The 20529-nt window shown below is 38.1% G+C and overlaps 1 protein-coding gene across 1 annotated transcript in view; it reads right to left on the bottom strand.

The window, feature by feature from the left end:
• Nucleotides 1-20529, bottom strand: part of SRFBP1 (serum response factor binding protein 1) — a 110911-nt gene that overhangs the window by 89389 nt on the left and 993 nt on the right. Inside the window, exons 2-3 of the mRNA XM_006886025.1 lie at nucleotides 12673-12761; nucleotides 10262-10334 (exon numbers count right to left, since the gene is read on the bottom strand). Of these exons, the coding sequence (XP_006886087.1) occupies nucleotides 10262-10334; nucleotides 12673-12761 (162 nt within the window). The remainder of the gene's footprint in view (nucleotides 1-10261; nucleotides 10335-12672; nucleotides 12762-20529) is intronic.

Raw genomic sequence — 20529 nt, 5'->3', positions numbered from 1 at the left:
TGTAAAACAGGCATTCAAGTTAATGAGTGCAAATAGTTGGGAAATAATTTGTCCCTCTCTACCTCAAAACTGAGATGACATTCCAGTTGAAATTCTCCCCCTCCCAAGATCTGTTATTGTTCTTATTTCTGTTCTCAAGGGACCTTTGTTGTAACTGTTGTGCTGTAATACTTGCTTTTCTCAAGCACCACATTATTTCATACCGGAATTATGACACTAGTATTGGCTGTCCAAAAATTTTGAATAGTTGAAAAGAGCTTCGGATATTTTCATAGTAGGAAGTTTCCTGCCAAGGGTGTAAGTTCAAATTTCCTTAATTATAAAACTTAAAAAAAAACCAAAAAAAATAAACTTTAAAAATCCCAACTTCTTAAAAAGCTCATGGGATAGTGTTTTTTTTTTCCTATCCCTAAATCCTATTCACACACTAAGTAATCTTCCCATTCTACTTACTCAAACTGAAGCAATTGGTTATTCATTAAAAAATTAGGTATGTGTTAGAATTCAGTAAACAGTAATAGCATTTTTACTTTTTTCCAATAATGTCCTCCAACATCTTTGTTTTCAAATAGGAGAAAGTAGGTTCAAAAACAGAGGACAGATACCACTTTCATTTGTTACAACTGCTCTTATTTAAGACATGAAACCACAAGCAAGAAAAAAAAAACAACACAAAAACAAAACAACTGGAATTACAATGTGATGACTTGTTTCTAAAAGCTGTTGAATGAACTTACCCATTTTTTTTAAAGATGCCCTGTTTATGGTTTCAAAACAACATGCTGGGTACAGAAAGCTATTAAATGAAGGTACATTGATATGCCTTTAAGAGCAGTAAAAGTTTTATCTTTTAAAAGATAACATCATAAGCTATTAAAAGCCCAAGGTGACTCTGAAAAATGAGGTACCTTTCCATTTTTCTGTTTCTAACATCTAACATTAACACAAAAGGAAAAAAACCCAATGCTTTGGATACTGACTCTTCTTAGTAATGGCACAATAAAATTCTACCCATGTATAGACTCAGAGCAACTGCAACTTTCTAAGTATGCAAAAATTAGGCAGGAATTTTACCATAAGTCATTTAGCCAATCAATACTGTTATCAGATATAACACCAGGTGTTGGGGGAACTATTCAAGCCAAACACAAAACAACTGTCAAGTCAATTCTGACTGACAATGACCAACTCTCTCTTGGGTTTTTGAGGCTGTAAATCTTTATGTGAAGAAGCTACTCAGGCTTCTCTGGAGAAGTAGTTGTTGCTGTTATGTGCCGTCGAGTCGTTTGCGACTCATAGCGACCCTATGTACAACAGCCCTAAACTCCGCTCTGTCCTGTGCCAATCTCATTGCGCCTGACACACCCATCCCGATTATCCCAGTAGTAGCTGATGAATTTGAAATACCAACCTTGTGGTAAGTAGCCCTATACATTACATACTATGCTGCCAAGGCTAAAATAATCCATTTCCTTAAGAAGTAGTCTGTTGTCATCATTGTTAGGCATCACCGAGTTGGTTCCAATTCACTGCAACCCTACATAGAAGAGGATGAAACGGCCCAATCCTATCCCATCTCTGCTGTGATTAGGCTCACTGTGGCAGCACTCTGTCTATCCATTTCACTGAAGGTTCTCTTGTTTTGCTGATAGTCTATACTTTCCTAAACAAGATGTCCTTCTCTAGGATCTAGTACTTTCTGATACCATGCCTTTAGTATGTAAGACAAAGTCTCACCATCCTTGCTTCTACGGAGTATTCCAGCTCACTTCCTAAAAAAATAAGTTTGTTCTTTTGGAGTGTATGGTATATTCAATACTCTACAAAAATAATAAAATGAAAAGTATATTCATTCCATTTTGTGACTTCTGTTTCCATGGGTGATGATCCTGGATCCAAATAAAAGGAAATCCTTGACAATTTCAATTATATCTTCACTTATTGTGGTATGACTTCTGATACAGTTGTTTTGGTTTTTCTTTTCTCAATGTAGAGTTGTAATCCATATGAAGGCTTTAAGCTTCATGTGTAGACTTACAAGCCTCGTTGTTGTTTCTTTAAAGCAAGCAAGGTTGTATCATCTGCATATTGCAGGTTGTTAGTAAGTATAACTCCAATCTTGATGCCATGTTCTTCTCCATATTTCAAGTTCTCAAATTATTTGCTCAGTACAAAGACAGAATAAGGATGGTTAAAAAACACAATCTTGACTCACATCTTTCCTGATTTTTAAACCATGAAGTATCCCCTTATTCTGTTCGAATGACAGCTGCTCCATATACAGGTTTATATATGGCTCACTCAATGCCAGGAAGTCAATTCCAACTCAGAACTGATCCTTTAGCAGGTTTCTGTGGCTCTGAACTGCAAAGGAAATTTTCCATCTTTCTACCTCAGATCCACCTGTGGGTGGATTCAAACCATCAGAGAAATGCAGCCTCTGGGTTAGCAGGGCAATTTACTAGGGACAAAATCATGTTGTTGTTAGGAGCCACTGAGTCAAGTATGAGTCACAGTAACCCCATGAACAAAAAATCTAAACACTGTCCTATCCTGTGTCATCCTTATCATACCCGACACACTTGAGCGCAGTGTTGTAGTCACTGTATTAATTTATCACTTTGAGAGTCATCTTCTCATTTGCTTATACTCCACTTTTCTAAGCATGATGTCCCTTTCCAAGGAACAGCCTCCTCTAACAAGCTCAAAGTATGTGAGATGAAGTTTCACCATTCTTACCTCTATGGAGCACTCTGATCATACTTTCCCCAAGACTTATCTGTTTGTTCTTTTGTCAGCTGATGGGATATTCAGTATGCTGCTTCAAAACTACTGAAATGCATTAATTCTTCATCTGTAATCTTTATTCACTGTCCAACTCTCAGATGCACAACAGGTGGCTGGAAGCGCAGGGTTTGAATCAGGTGTGCCTTACTCTTCAAACTGACATCAATGTTCTTCAAGACTTTGGAAAGGTCTGACAGCAAACTTGCACAATGCAATACTTCTCGTGATGTCCTGACTGCTGGTACTTAAAGGTGATGATTATGGATCCAAGTAAGATAAAATCATTGATAAATTTAATATTTTCTTCATCTATCATAAAATTGCTTATCCAGAATTCATATAGATCGGCTGATCCAGCACTGATGTCCTTTGTTACACACATGACTAAGTACTAGGCAAGAGATGGTTTCAGAAAAGAGTGAAGCATATTAAAGCAACTCTACAGGAAATATCTGTAACTTGGGATGGGGATGTGGGGTCACAAGACCTGGAGAAGATGATCTCCTGGCAGAACGAGAAAAAAGAGAAAGAAATCCCTTACTACTGGCCCAGTTTAGCTTCTTAAACCATGAAAAAGTAAATTTCTGTTTGTTAAAGGTACTCATTTATACTATTTCTGTTAGAGTAGCACTAGATCACTGGACCAATCAGTAGCATCAGGATGGATGGTGAAGAGATTGAGATTGTTCACAGCTTTAGTTTGCTCGGCTCCATGGTCAACACTCTTGGCACCAGTAGCCAGGAAATCAAAAAACGTATTGTGATGGGAAGGTCTGCAGTTAGGGACCTCTCTAAAGTACTCAAGAGCAACGGTGTCTCTCTGGAGACTAAGGTCTGCCTGATACAGACCATGGTTTTTGCAATCACTTGTTATGCATCAGAGAGCTGGAAAGTGACTAGGGAGGATAGAAGGAGAATTGACGCCTTTGAGCTGTGGTGCTGGAGAAGAGTATTGAATGTACCATGGACTGCCAAGAAAACAAACAGATTCATCCTAGAGAGGGTTAAACCAGGCTACTCCTTGGAGGCAAGGATTCTGGGGCTTCATGTGACATACTCTGGACATGTTGCAAGGAGAGACAGGTCTTTAGAGAGGGACATCATGCTGGGTAGAGTAGAGGGACAGCGCAGGAGGGGAAGACCCTCTATGAGGTGGATTGATTCGGTGACTGTGGTAATCAGGATGGGTGTGTCAGAGGCAATGCGATTGGCACAGGATAGAGCAGGGTTTAGGGCTGTTGTACATAGGGTTGCTATGAGTCGCAAACGACTCGATGGCACATAACCACAACAACAGCACTAGATAACTAAGACATCTTCCAACCCAAGGGATTCATCCTCTCGCTAGAAACAAAAATCAAACTCAATGCCCATAAATCAATTCAGACTCTAGCGGAATTCTGAATCTATAAATCTTTGTAAGGCAGGAGATTGTTCATCATTCCTCTGTAGAGCAGCTGATGGATTTTGAACTACTAACTTTGGGTAACAGGTAACACTGTATGCTACCAGAAATCCTGTGTGATCTACAGGGTTTTCATAAGCTGACATTTAAAGTAGATCACCAGAATTTTCTTCCTAATCTTTCTTGGTCTAGAAGTTCTACTGAAGCCATGATGGGTGACTCTGCTGGTGGCATAGGTTCCAACATCATAGCAGCACACAATTAACTATAGTACAACAAAATGATAGATGGGAGGTGGGGCTGTAAGTGTGAAGAATTAAAGGATCTGAAAATAAGTTGTCTGGTTGGGGGCCAGAAGTTGTTGGTGGCACAGTAGGTTAAATGTTGGGCAGCAAGTCAAAAGATCTGCAGTTTGAATAACCAACAGCACATCAGGCAAAAGAAGATTAAAACTAATCTCACAAAGATTTACAGCATGGATTGCTAATGGAGCAATCCTACTCTTTCCTACAAGGTTACTATGAACCAATTGGATGGCAATGAGTTTGGTTTTGTCTGGGTTTTGGTTATTTTCTTACTCAATTATCTATACAGGCCATGGTCTTTGCAATCACTTGCTATGCATCAGAGAGCTGGACAATGACTAGGGAGGACAGAAGGAGAATTGATGCCTTTGAGCTGTGGTGCTGGAGAAGAGTACTGAATATACCATGGGCATTTAAGAAAATGAACAGGTTCATCCTGGAGAGGTTTAAAGAAGGCAGCTCCTTGGAGGCAAGGATTTTGAAGCTTTGCATGACATGCTTTGGACATGTTGCAAGGAGGGGCCAATCCTTGAAGAGGGACATCATGCTCGGGAGGGTAGAGAAACAGCGTAGGAGTGGAAGACCCTCTATGAGGTGGACTGATTCAGTGACTGGGGTAATCAGGGTGGGTGCATCAGAGACAATGAGATTGGCACAAGACAGAGCAGAGTTTAGGGCTGTTGTACATAGGGTTGCTATGAGTCACAAGTGACTCGATGGCACATAACAACAACAACAACAACAAGAAGCTACCACTCTTCTATCAGTTTTTAGTATTATGGTGGTTTATGTGTTGGTGTATTCCTGGTAGCTATGTCATTGATATTTCAAAAGAAATATATAACTGGATGTTTCTGTCATCACAGGAGTCTAGAGCAAGGGCTGCATGGTGGAGGGGACCTGGGGGGGGGTTTGTGGAACAATGAAAGAATCTTTTCTTTTACTTTTCCATAATTTTTGACTCATGTACTTATAACTTGTTAGTCAAATTTGTGTCTTCTAGGTTGCAACACCCCCATGATACATCTTCAAGGATATGAACATGTATGGTCAAGCACAATCAATAAGAGTGCATCTAAATTCCAAAATCAATCTCCATAATAGTCTATGTGTTTCCTACTGCCAAAGAGGCCCTTTAGAGTAGTGAGAGAAGATCTTCACCCTGAAACCCACAGCGTCCCTTTTCAGCAGGAAGTAGCTAAGAGAATACGCCATCCCCTTTTCCTTATGACTCAGGGTGAAGTCTCTCTCAGGGAGGAGTGATAGGGAATGGCAAAGGACACACTGACAAAGAAGATTAATCAGAACTGGCTTTGACAAGCACTGTGGCATTTGGACAAGAACAAACTGGGAGGAGGGTAGAGAGAATGGTGCAGCGGTGAATGAATGGAAACCCAAAATCTCTGTAAATGTTTATGAAAATTAATAAAATTATCAAAAAAAAAAGAAGAAAAAAAAAACCAAAAAAAACAAATACTAAAATATAATTACGCTTAAAAAAAAAAATACCAGAAAGGTCACCCACGGCGGACTGGTATCAACCAAACTTCCTGACTAAGACAAACTAAGAAGCAGGACCAGCCATCTACTTCTGAAACAATGGACACTTAAAAACCCTACGATTATTAGTGGAACACTGTCTGATAGTGCTGGAAGACAAAGCTGTCTGGTTGAAAGGCAGGCACTAAGCACAGGAGGGATTGTGAGGATGGTGCAGGATTGGTTTTCTTTGGCTGTAGACACAGTAGCTGAAGCTGACTTGAAGGCATCTAATAACAATAATCTCAAAAAAGAGTGGAGTCTAGAAATACTTCAGGTAATACTCATTTTACTAAGTAGTGGCTAACTTTACTAGTTTTATAGTTAAGCATTTAGCTTAAGACTCACTAAGCCTCAGTTTTCTATTTTGTAAGACAGGGTTAATAATATCTACTTCATGAAATAGTATACGTAAAACACAGTACAGTGACTGGCATCAGTGCTTAATAAAAACTAGTTATTATCTTCATAACTGAGGAACAGATCTGGCCCATTTTGGGTGATCTCACTACATACCTTAATTTTAACATTTCCTTTCCAGCTAAAGAACTTAAGTTCTGGTAAGAAATTTTAATTTAAAAGACAAAAAAATCATTTTAGAAGCTAGTATTTATAAATAATATCAAAGTCAGGAATACTGTATACCATTAGAAAAAGCAGTAAATATTTGGAATTCCTGTGTCAAAGCAGTTCTAAAGCAAGAAGTCATGATTATTATAGTATAAAGATCAGGCCATTTTCTTTCTTATACAGAAAAAACAAACACCCATTCTCAAAATATCTCAAGTTTTCCTCATGAGGAAGTAATTTTGTAACAAAATACCCTATTATCATTGAAAAATACCCTACTATCATATAGGACAGTATGTCATGAACAAGACTATAAAAATGTAGTGGTATGTAAGCCAAGGGAGGAAAAAATCTGGAAAACTGACCAAGTAGAAGTTTTCTTCCTAATTTAGTTATAAGTGAATTTTCACTTTTGTGACTACTTCTTTGATACTCTCATGGATTTGGCAAAAAAGCTTTTAAATACATAGTGTATTTGTCTCTTTAAAAAAATTGAAAATAAACAATTTTGGTAAACAACCATATATAAGAAATTAACTATAACACAAGAAAAGCATAGTATTTTTATATACTTTATCTGGACTTTTGTATTTAAATCTCATAAAGATTTTAAAAAGCATTATGAAAGACAATGAAATCAGAGCAGCCAACTCACAACATCTTATAAAGCCAGTGTCATGAATTCAAAAGACATTTGCTATGAATTTGATGGACAGGGTATGAATTTGGACTTTTTAAAAGACAGTAATTTCATTGCTGTTAAGTTGAAACCAACAAACAGCTAGCCCTCAAGGGGCTTTTGAAGAGGACGTAAATCACACAGAAAGAGACTACACAAATATTTCCAGAGAAGCTGATATATTCAAGTAGTCTTTGTGTTAGCAATGTTGACTACCTATAACATGCACCAAAATGCCCTAATAAGTCTTATAAATTCACAAGGAAAATAGAAAGCAAAAACCAAACATTCCCATTCACCGAAAAATAGTATGACTGAAGAATTGCATAAATCTATGAACTTTATTACTGCACTGGATTTATCTTTGTTAATAAAATATAAGAAAACAGAAAAACTCATTGCCACTGAGATGGTACTGGCTGTAAACCATATAGGAGAAGACTATCCATCGTTCTCCTGAAGAGCATTTGGTGGAGATGAACCACCAGAGAGATGCTGCCTTTGGTTTAGTACCATAATTCCCTATGTACTAACCTATCAAAAACCTCCTCAGCAAACAAAAGAGAGCTTAAGATGTAGATTAAATAGGATATCTTTTTTAAAATAATGCACTAAATCAAATACAAGGAGGTCTGGTGGCACAGAATGTAGGAAGCTGTACTGTGGTCTTAGCCTATCCACAAGGGGAATGGTCAGTCTTGCCACTAAATTGAGCATTCAGTAGCAGATTTTGAGAATCTCACCACCAACAAAGAAGAATAGAGAATTCAATGTACCCTCCATGGTCAGAGATTCTTGTGCCAGGAAGACCTACAGGAAAGCAGCAGCAGCTGGAGCAGAGAACCAGAGATCTGACATGAGACAGAGCTGACCTTGGGACTGCTACCCCTGAGAACCAGATAAGAGCTTTTAGCCAAGCTTACTGAGAACTAGGGTTGGGAGGGAGATCATAACTGATAGGACTAAAAGCTTTGTCATACTGAAGGCTGACGTGCTTGAGAGCACATTTCAGCAGCTGTCCTGATTGAGTGATACTATCCTGCTACCAACCTGAATTATAGCTTTTTGACCTCCCCAACAAACTTCATAATCATGAGTATGCGTCTAGGTACCCAGTGAGCTACTGCAATGAATTTTGGACTCAGCAGAACAGTAAGGTTGTAAGATTGTTGTTAAGTTAGTAGAAAGAGGCTTAGGAACATGGGGGACATGTCTGACCTCATGGGAAGTGGCTTTGTATGGTTGTTGTTGTTGTTGTTAAGTGCCGTCGAGTTGCAGGCCACTCATAGTGACCCTATGAACAAAAGTCCTGGACACCTCCTGTATAACTTTTGTCCTTTCTCCAGGTTCATAGGGTTTCCAGAGGCAAGCTATTGTAGAAGTGGAAGCTGCTCCTGCTTCCAAGCTTGTTTTAATCGGGGAGCTTCACCAAACACTGCCCACTATGGGTATGTATGTGTGTATGGTAGATGATGACGAAGAAGACAGTTCGCCCTTGTGGAGTTGACAGAGGTTAGATATAGCCATCCTCACATGGCTCTTGCTCTTTTTACTGTATGTGATGTCATTTAGAAATGATTTTGGTTAAAAGAAAGTTAAGAGACAGTGATAAATCATAACTTCACATTTCAGAACAGTCTCTGAAGATTGTATTTATACATATATGAAAAAAAATCACCTAAATGAGGCACAAATCAAAGCAACAGAAATGACAATGAGGAGACAAAGGGGTATTTTGACTCAATGATTGAACTTAAAAGGGATCAAATCTTTAAGAAGATATAGATGGATTCCACAAATTGTTCAAGTCTGTAGAAAACAGAAATAGTAACAAATTCCACAAAAAAGAAATATATCTCATCCTGAAGATTCATTTACTGCAACTGTTTCTACATCAGTTAACTATATAGTAGGTCCTAGAAAACACTATTTTTTTTTTAATTTTTTAAAGATGTCTATACCTTTAGAAGGAAAAAGATCAAGCTTGGAAGGATAGAGGAACAGTGTAAGAGAGGTAGATCTGGATGAGATGGATTGACACAATAACTGGGTTAATGAGGGTAGGTATGTCAGAAACAGTGAGACTGGCTCACAATACACGAGGCATCAGAGCTATTGTACATTGGGTCACTATGAGTCATAGTCGACTCAATGGCATACAACAACAACAAAAGGGAAAAATATAGAAAAAAGTATAGATTATTTTACTCATTAAGATATTGTTAAGGAACTCTTAAGCTCTTTTAGCTAACATAAAATTTGAAGTTATACCAAAGTGTAATAGTCAAATATACATCTAAAAATGACCCTGCAATTAAGACAATTGCTGGTACTCAGTGTTGTTTTAAAGTTCTGTAATAAAACAGTCTCTCAGACATTTAATGGTATGTCATTTGGTAAATGAAAGTTCCTGCAAAGTAAGAGGAGCGAGAAGACCTAAAAATTATGTTAGCAGTCTGGCTGAAAGGAATAAAAATACAGATCATGTTGGTCCAACACTAATTTTATTTTAAGTTACTAAAGAGCCAAATAAAATGCTGACAATACCACACAAAAATTTATTGAGTTGGCAACAGGCAGAGCATGATGTCAGCCACCAATATCGCTATTCACATTTCCAAATATCATGAACACTTTAATCCTTGAAAGTAATAAGACTTTGTGGCTACAGTTACTATAAAAATAAAAACTTTAGCCATAGGGCATTATTAAACATATATGAGTTTAGTTTGGCAGAGCTCTGACTCAAAAATTGTCTAACACTTTAACAAGTTCAGTTAAAAACATGGAAAAATGCAAGCTTAAAAATATTATCATTTTTTAAAATAAGTTACATTCTTCACCAAACAGACCAATACAAATAATTTTTTAGGATTACTCATGAAATAGTCAAATAAGCCATAATCCACATACACATAAAATGTAGACAGGAAAAAAGGAATACACACATGTATGTACATCAACACAAGTCCTTACCTTCATGGCATGGATTTCTTCAAGTAATCGTTGTGCCCGCCTTTGGTTTTTTAACAGTGCATCTTCACTGCCCCTACAGGGGGGGAAAAAGTAATGCTTCACCAGGAAAAACATGCATTTTAGAGATTTGTATCCTTTAAGATATCTGTTTCTTTTAAAAAAGTATATTTCTAAGTAACACTGTCAACTTGTAATCTTTCCCCTCCAAAACTGTTCACACATAATTTCATCAACTTAATAAGTGTTTGAAATTGAAAAAAATAAGCATTGTTCAGGTATTATATTAATTATAATAATGTTATTACGAGTAGATGGTTGGTTTCTCTTACTCACTAATAAGAAGGTCAATACGTTTTAGAAAAAAATAATCATATACTATATTTAATTTAATAAAAATTTCATAAGCATCAATTAAAATTTGGATATAATTTTATTAAATGCAATTTTTCTGCAGAATTTAAAGAATTAAGATTAACATCTGATTATAAAATAGAGAAAGAATATTGAAGATTGATGAAATATACTATTTATGGCTATAATAAGAAAAACAAGTTAGAAACAATATTTTTTTAAAACTAATGATACAGAAAATAAAAAACATTATAATTTTCTAATAGTTATATGGACCACATGGTTTTGGTGATAAACACTTTCACAAAGTACATAGAATTCAAAATTAGTTAGAAATTCAAAGAAAAAAGTGATACAATGACTTTTCAATATATTGAATTGGACTTTGCCATGTGAATGGGAAAAATATGAATGAGCATGCTAGCCTATCCACAAAGGGACTAGCTAGTCTCACCAATCCAAAAGGGGATTGGCAAGTCTCACCTTTAAACCGGGTGGATCCAGCAGCATAATAGAGAAACCTCACTATACACAAAGCTTCAGCAACAAGAGAATGTAATGCATCCTTCAAGACCAGAAACTCTTGTACAAGCCAAACTAGCGACTACAGGAGGAACAACCACAAGCAGCTACAGCAGAGAACCAGAGACCTGACAGGAGATGGAGAAGACCCTGGGACTGGAGCTAAGAGACTTTTGCCCAAATTTGTTTGAGGACTCTTGGGGTGGGAGGGAGCCAATAATGGCAGGACTGAAAGCTTTCTAACACTGGCCTAAGCGCTGAGACTCATGGCTGTGAGGCCTGTAAGCATATTTTAGAAGCTGTCCTGACTGTATTTTGTTACTAACCGGAATTATAGGCTTTTGGCTTCCTCAATATGGTTCTGTGTGGTTTGTTAGTTATTGCACTGGATTTTAGACCTAGGAGACATGTCTGACCTCATGGATTGTATTGTTAATGTTGTTGACGAGGACAGTTCTCCTTTGTGAGGTGGGTAAAGGTCAGATATGGTCATTCATATGTAGTCCTTACTCTTTTTATAATCGCCAATTCAAGGTGTTGTAAGACTATCACAATTACATCAACATCTTAAAACAATTTCCAATACTGTAAAACACATAAATAGCTTCAAAGGACTTTCACCTCAAAATAAAGTTTTGAAAATATAGTGAAAGAATCCTAAAATAGTACAGGGAATAAGGTTCAAATGCTAAAACAATGTTGTTGTTATTGTTATGTGCCATCAAGTTGCCTGAGGCTCATTGTGATATTATGTACAATAGCTCTGAAGCCTGCCCTGCCCTGAGCCAGTCTCATTAACTCTGATATACCTACCCTCATCTCACTGACTCTGATAAACCTACCCACAATGCCTTAGTCACTTTGTCAATCCATCTCATCTGGGGTCTTCCTCTCCTCTGCTGTCCCTTCACCCTTCTGAGCATAATGTCCTTCTCCAAGGATCGGTCCCTCCTGGCCACTGTATGTGAGACAGGCCCTCAAAACAGGTTTATGTTGGGGAGGAGGAGGAGGCCTCTGGCTGGGGCACATCGCCTAGCTCCAGATAAGTGCAAGCCTATCTGAACCCATCAGCCCTTAGTACGGGATAGAGAAAGCTCTCCTGTGTTTGGCTGTGTTGGCTTGAGAAAACTAGCCACCCAGGAAGACGACTGCCCCATCTGTTGACCTGGGAGTCATTTGCACTGGGCTGAGGTTCTCCTGTCCAATCCACATACTCCACATCTACAAATCCATCCCATCCTGTCTTCCTGTTTACTCGCCTGTATATTAAGTACACTGTAATCCCCAAAAAAGTTGAGTCGGCTTTCTGAAGCACTCCTGGAGTGGTATGTCTCCATTGTGCTTATTCCTGACAGGCAAATGGACAGTGACAGGTTTATACATTATTTTATCTTACTCAGATGCACTTTATATATCAAGTACAGTAAAGAAAGATTATCATTATTTCTCTAGGTTCCATCTTCCAATTTTGTAAATATCATTTAAGAACAAGTTATAAAATTTTATTATTTATAGAACTATTACTTTAAAGAACTCACTTTTTTGACTTTAGTCTGCCAACACCCCTTACAAGTTTTCGGATAACCAAAACTCGGATTCTCTTCACTTCTTTCCTCATCTTCACAACCTTAGAGAAATAAAGCCAAGATTACAAAGACAATTCAGTAACAAATGTTTCATTTTGAGCCTACTGTTTTAAATATTATTTAAATATTTATTGTTAATATTATTGTTAACCAAATTCTTGCTTAACTCTATTCATAGTTACTAAAGTCATACTTACTCCATAAACAGTGGAGGAATAAATCAATAATTTTAAAATATGTCTGTGAGCTTAAGTGAAACAAATAGTTAAAAATAAGCCAAACAATCAACCAAAAGTACTACAAACCTAAAAGGTAAGTTATTTCTAGTGATCAGTATTTTAATGTACTGAACTCTAAGACTAAAATACAGAATTAATGGTCACAATAGGGAAATATTTTTGTTATAAAGAACATGTCATCATCATCATCATAATCATCATCATTAATATAATGAGATATTATTCAGCTTGAACTTATGAGTTTGTTTTTTTTCCCTCTCATAATGGGGGTACATACTCATTGTCATTTTCCCAGGAATGCCTTTTCCCCTCTACTTCTCCAATTGAGGAACTGTGTTCTATGCAATGTCTAGCACACAAAATTGGTCAAATTCCTCTTGTCAAAACAATTTCTTTTCATATTCCATGTTCTTTAAGTTCTTGCTTTTGATTGTATTACCTTCTTAGTCTTCATCACTGCCACTCAGCTTAAAATTTCTCTTCACCATAAGTTTTGTCTTCATTCTCAATGACGGAAATGCCCAGGATGAGTAATTCAAGCAGTATTATAACCTTATTTACTGATTGCCTCATTTCTAATGACTTCTCCTATTTAATCATCCACAGGTGTGCGCAGATTGCATGATGACAAACCTTGTCATCATTTATAACCACTTTTTTTCCTAGAACTATTAATTCAAATATTCCACACAGTATTTAAGCTTCTAAAATCCTACTTACTCAACTTTATCAAGAACCACTATCATTGACTTTACTGGGACCATCACACCTGATTCCTATACATTCTCTTAAGCAAATAAGCCATTTCTTTTCATTTTCTTCTTCCAACTAGCTTAGAAACATGATCAACAACTGCTAATACCTTGAACCGTTCCCTCCTTTTAGTTAGTAAAACTTAAATTTTGAATGAAAACACTGTGAGTTCTTTGCTACCCCACTCCAGTAGCAAGAAAATACTTGAACTTCCTACCAATTAAACCCTAGTAACTACCCACCAAATGGGCCATCAAGCTTCCAGTATTATAATAAGCAAACTGGCAGCCAAGTGCTGCACCAATTAGAACAATGTTCCCCCCAAACACAACAAAACTTCCAATTTAGTTTGTGTCCCTATTATTAAATTGGTCTTTACACCAGGCCCAAAGGAGAGGAAGACCCTCAACGAGGTGGACTGTCACAACTGACACAGACTGACATGGTGAACTGTCCCAAAAGGCTCTCTAGTGAGTCAGGAAGTGTGAAGATGGCATAGGATAGGACAAGGTTTAGATCCATTGTTTATTAGGTCGCTACAAGTCGTATTCAACTCTACAGCGCCTGACAACATCAAAAAAAAACAACATGTGATAAATGGAGAAAAGTTTGAATTTTACTTGGATCCATGGCAACTAAGATGTCAAAAGACATGCTGTAATGAGAAAACTTGTTGTTAAGGACTTCTTCAAAGCACTAAGGAGCACTGATGTCACTTTAAAGACTAAAGGATGCCTAATTCTATGCATCTGAAAGTTGGACAATGATTAAGGATGCCAAAAGAAGAACCCAGGCTCTTGAACTGTGCTTAGAGAAGAGTACTGGATATCCCTTGGACTTCTAAAGAACAAACAACTCTATCTTAGAGGAAGTGTAAACAGGGTGTTCTGTAGCAGCCAGGATGGTAAAATTTCATCTCACATACTTTAGACATGTTGTCAGGAAGGGCTAGTCTTGGAAAAAGACATCATGCTGGGAAACGTGAAGGTTAAGAGAAAGAAAAAGATCTACAATAAGGAGAACTGATACAGTGACTATAATAATAGTCTTGACCTCAAGAGAGTATGAGGATGGTGTAGGATAAGGAAAGGTTCACTTAGCTTGGAATTCTGGCACCCTAGTGGTAAAAAGCTGTGCTGCAATCCCTAAGGCATATGGACTGAATAGACCAGCTGCTCCACAGAAAAAAGGTAATCTCCTCCTGTATGATTTACAGTCTCTGAAAACCTGCTGGGCGCTCAGCTACGAGTCAGTTCTGAATGGCATAGGACAACAGTCTTAGAAGATGGCACCTAACAACAACATAAAATGTTACATATGAGATATACTGTATATAAAAAACCTATTTTAACTCATACATTAGATCTAGATATAGTACCACATATAAACTTAAAAAATAACGTCTGGAAAAAAACCCACCCAACTTGTAGAATGTATACAATGTGGTACTATGAATATACAGTGTGATACTACATATAAAAAATAAAAATATACTTCAAACTACCATATACACTCAGCATAAATATGTGCTACTAATACGGTAAAAACTATTGCTGAGAACACATACCAAAAAGGAACAACTGTCTTTAAAGTGAGTAGAACTAAGAGATGGCAAAGTATTAACATCTGCAAGGCATTCAAACACATTTGTCATACTATTTGCCCTAAGTTCAAACTACTGCATTGTTAGCAATATTAGTTTTACAAAGAAAATGTCTAATTTGCCCACATAGATGGTAATTTTCATATGCATTATACTTATTCTTATTTCTGATAGGAACAAAAATCGAGAGGTGCTTAATGAGCACATAACTGAGCATATACTGCCACCTAGCAAAATTTTCTAGAACAGTTTCACAATTAAATACAGACACTTGTACTCTTCTTAGTGGTGAATCTTGATTAACCATTCAAGGCAAAAAACATCATAAAGTATATCTGATTATGACAGTTTTATAGCTTCAAAAGTACATGAAATTTTCAATACTCTTAAAATATAGCTCTGTTCTCTACACATGTAATTTTGTTCAAAAACAGTTAAACTTTTTAATGGATTTTCTTCCCAAAGTACTTTCTAGGAATAAAATATTAATAGCTTTAAACAAAGGCCTTAGGGGAGCTCTGGTGATTTTGAGGTAAGGAGATGCGCTGACAGACTGAAGGCACTCAGATCAAATTCACTAGCTGTTCCATTAGAGAAACCCGGGCAATCTCCTCATGGATGGTCAGCTACAAGTCAATTCTGGGTGGCACATAACAAGAGATTGCTTCATTTCAACCCTGATTTCACATACTTGGACCAAGAGGCAGTTGTCAGAAAAGAACAAGGAAACACTGCATGGTTCAAAATTGAAAAGGGGTACGCCAGGGATGTGTCCTATCTCCACACCTTTTCAACCTACATGCAGATCAGATTGTCCAAGAGGCTAGGCTCAATGATGAGAAGTGTGGTGTCAGGATTGGTGGAAGATCTATTAATAATCTGTGTTATGCAGATGACACAACCCTGCTTGCTGAAAATGAGGAGGACCTGAAATGCTTGCTGCAGAGGGTCAAGGACTGCAGCCTTCAGTATGGATTGAGGCTCAATGTCAAGAAGACAAAGATTGTCACCACTGGACCAACTGGCAGCATCAGGATGGATGGTGACGAGATTGAGATAGTTAACAACTTTAGTGTGCTTGGCTCCATGGTCAACACTCTTGGCACCAGCAGCCAGGAAATCAAAAAACGTATTGCGATTGGAAAGTCTGCTGTTAGGGACCTCTCCAGGATACTGAAGAGCTATGGTGTCACTCTGGAGATTGAGGTGTGTCTGATACAGGCCACGGTCTTTGCAATCACTTTTTATGCATCAGAGAGTTGGACAATGACTAGGAAGAATAGAAGGAAAATTGATGCCTTTGAGCTGTGGTGCTGGAGAAGAGTACTGAATGTACCATGGACCGCCAAGAAAACAAACAGATTCATCCTAGAGAGAGTTAAATTAGGCTGCTCCTTGGAGGCAAGGATTCTGAGGCTTCGTCTGACATACTTTGGACATGTTGTAAGGAGGTACAGGTCCTTGGAGAAGGACATCATGCTTGGGAGGGTGGAGGGACAGCGCAAGAGGGGAAGACACTCAGTGACTGAGGAAATTGGGATGGGTGTGTCAGAGGCAGTGCAACTGGCACAGAATAGAGCAGGGTTTAGGGCTGTTGTACATAGGGTCATAATGAGTCACAAGCGACTTGACGGCACATAACAACAACATCATTGAAGGGTTGCATTTTCGCCTCAGCTAGACATTAACTAGTACTTATTAATTTAAGTTGTGCTATCCGTATGTATTCACAGGACCACTATGAGCCATACGTAACTCAACAGCACCTAACAACATCATTCAGTAAGCTGGACATTATGACAAAGAATGTGGCATCATGATTGGTTTAAGCCTCATTAACAACTTGCAGTATGTAGATGACATAACCTGGCTTGCTCAAAGAGAAGATGAAGCACTTGCTACAAAAGATAAAAAACTACACTCAGGTTTCAGCCTGGAACTTACCCGTCTTTGGTCCTTTACCAAGGATTTTTCCAGTGCTGAAGCTTGACGGCAAAAAAGATAAAAAACTATAATCTTCAATATGGATTACTTCTTAAGAACTAGAAAACAAAAATCCTCACCACCAGACCAATATGCAAAAGCAAGGCAGATGAAGAAGAGATTGAAATTGTCAACAATTTCACATTACCTGGAATCACAAACACTTTTGATACCAGTAGTCAAGAAACGAACAATTAAAATCTGCAAGTAAAATTAATAATGGAAAATCTGCTATCAAGGACTTCTCCAAAGTTGTAAGGACACATGATGTCAGTTGAAAGAATAAAGTGCACCTGACCATGGTCTTTAATTGCTTATACATTTGAAAGTTGGACAATGCATAAGGGCAGAAAAAGTTTTGATGTCTTTGATGTGGTATGAAAGAAGAGTACTGAATACAACATGGAGTGCCAAGAAAATAAACAGTGACTCCAGGGTATTCACTGGACGCAAGGATAGTGAATCTCACATACTTTGGGCATGTTGTGAGAAGCAGCTAGTCTTTGAAAAAAGATGTCACACTTGGAAAGATGGAAGCTCAGCTAAAGTGAGGAAGACTTTCAACAAGATAGATTGACATTGTAACTTTAACAATAAACCCAAATATATCAGAGATTATGAGAATGACATAGGACAGGGTAGGGTACACATCTGCTGTTCACAGGGTTGCAATGGGTCATAGCGGACTCAATGGCATCAACAACGTAGGTCCACAGTAATAAATACAGGCTCAAAATACATTTTAAGCAAATAAGCAACCTGATAGGATTGAAGAATGCTCAATACCAGACTAGAGAGAGAGAATAGTAGGTATGAGTAAACAGGATACTCTTACAGTATTACTGACGGGTCTCTGAACTAGGGACTAGAATAGTCGTACTCACAGAAAAGCAGTAAAACTATCTAAAGGATACAGTGAACTTTGATCCTTTTACAGACACATTTTCTCTTTTAAAAAGAAGTTATTTTATTATTTTACTAATTTTCTGAAAGACTTTATCTTAAAAGTTTTCTCTTCCTCATATGTTGCTTTGTTATGTGCCATTGAGTCGTTTGCGACTCATAGCGACCCTATGTACATCAGCCCTAGACTCTGCTCTATCCTGTGCCAATCGAACCGTCTCCAAAACACCCATCCCGATTATCCCAGTCACTGAATCAATCCTTCTCATAGAGGGCCTTCCCCTCCTGCGCTGTCCCTCCACCCTCCCAAGCATGATATCCCTCTCTAAGGACCGGTCTCTCCTCACATGTCCAAATTATGTTAGACGGAGCCTCAGAATCCTTGCCTCCAAGGAGCCAACCGGTTTAACCCTTTCCAGGACAAATCTGTTTGTTTCCCTAGCAGTCCATGGTATTCTCAATACTCTTCTCCAGCACCACAGCTCAAAGGCATCAATTCTCCTTCTATCCTCCTTGGTCATTGTCCAACTTTCTGATGCATAACAAGTGATGCAAAGACCATGGTCTGTATCAGACTCACCTTAGTCTCCAGAGAGACACCATTGCTCTTCAGTACTTTAGAGAGGTCCCTAACCGCAGACTTTCCCATCGCAATACGTATTTTAATTTCCCAGCTACTGTTGCCAAGAGTGTTGACTGTGGAGCCAAGCAAACTAAAGCTGTGAACAATCCCAATCTCTTCACCATCCATCCTGATGCTGCCAATTGGTCCAGTGGTGAGAATCTTTGTCTTCTTGACACTGAACCTCAATCCATATTGGAGGCTACAGTCCTTGACCCTCTGCAGCAGGTGCTTCAGGTCCTCCTCAGTTTCAGCAAGCAGGGTTGTGTCACCTGCATAACACAGATTGTTGATAAACCGTCCACCAATCTTGACCCCACATTTCTCCTCATAGAGCCCAGACTCCCGGATATTCTTTCTGCATACAGGTTGAAAAGGTATGGAGATATGATGTATACCTGGTGTACGCCCTTCCCAATTTTGAACCATGCAGTGTTCCCTTGATCCATTCTGACGACTGCCTCCTGGTCCAAGTATAGGTTTTGCATTAGAACGATCAAGTGTACTGGGATTCCCATTCTTCTCAGAGTCAGCCACAGTGTGTTTCTCATATGAGATGTTTGTAATACTTGTTTTATTCAATCTGTTACACATATTTTTATTTCAGCCACCTTTTTTTTCCGGTATGTTTTTAAATGCTTATCTCCCCACTTCCCCCTTTCAGGAAGCCTCCAAGTCAAATTCCTAGGTAGATGCCCATTTCTGGGTAAACCAGAGTGCTTTCTACTCCAGACATTCTTTACCTGATCCCTTCCTTTTTTGTGTGTTATCTATTACCTACAGTATGTGTGCTGTTTATAAATGTTTTCTTCTGATGACTGAATGGACATATAGAAAGGGAAAGTACAAATTCCACACAACAAAGTTGAGTGTGCTCTGTTAAGAAGAGGGAAAAATAAAAAAAGCAGAAGAAATGGAGAACAAACAATTCAAAATGAGAAAAGTATTATAAGGGGAAAAGTAAAACAGATCTGAAGGCATGGTGTGTTATGTTTACGCTGTTAACTGGTTCAAATCTAGGAAGTACTCTCTGGAAGGAAGATGGGGTTGCAGGCAAAGACATCTCACAATCACAATAAGAGAGGACATGAAGTGGAATTAACTCCAAGCGTGTGGTTTATACAAGTTTCTAGGTCTCTAGATCCCTTGAAAAGAGACATGTTTATATTAAAATGGCTTGCACATAATTGGCACATATGCAAAAGATAATAAGCATGTAAATCCTCCTTTGCTGCACTGTTTGCATTTTATTCTCTCCTTTCTAGTTCACTTTAAGACAGTGAATGCCTTATTAATGCTTTCAAGAGTTGAAAAAATGAGAAAAAGAACCCAAGTCATTCTCCTCGAGTGGGAACCGACTCATAATTGACCCTCTAGTGGGCTTTCTGAGGTTGTAAATTGCATGGGAGATTGTTCAGCATTCCCCCTAGAAGGTGCTAGTGGAGAGAGGCAAGAAAGGCCTACTGACATAAACAAGTTATGCTAGAGGTGCGAGCAAAAGTCTGATGAGACTAGTTTTAAGAATATAAGGAACAGGGACAGGAAACAAGTATACATATCTTTCAAAGGCTTTGTTGTAAATAAGAAGCAGATAAACGAATGAACACTATAAATAACACTGCTGTTAGGGACCTCTCTAAAGTACTCAAGAGCAACGGTGTCTCTCTGGAGACGAAGGTGCACCTGATACAGGCCATGGTCTTTGC

This window comes from Elephantulus edwardii, unplaced genomic scaffold, assembly GCF_000299155.1.
Source record: "Elephantulus edwardii isolate Elephantulus edwardi_28Jun2011 unplaced genomic scaffold, EleEdw1.0 scaffold00046, whole genome shotgun sequence".
In the NCBI taxonomy this organism is placed as follows: domain Eukaryota; kingdom Metazoa; phylum Chordata; class Mammalia; order Macroscelidea; family Macroscelididae; genus Elephantulus; species Elephantulus edwardii.
The sequence above is the reverse complement of the archived record's forward strand: the minus strand, read 5'-3'. Positions and strand labels throughout refer to the sequence as shown.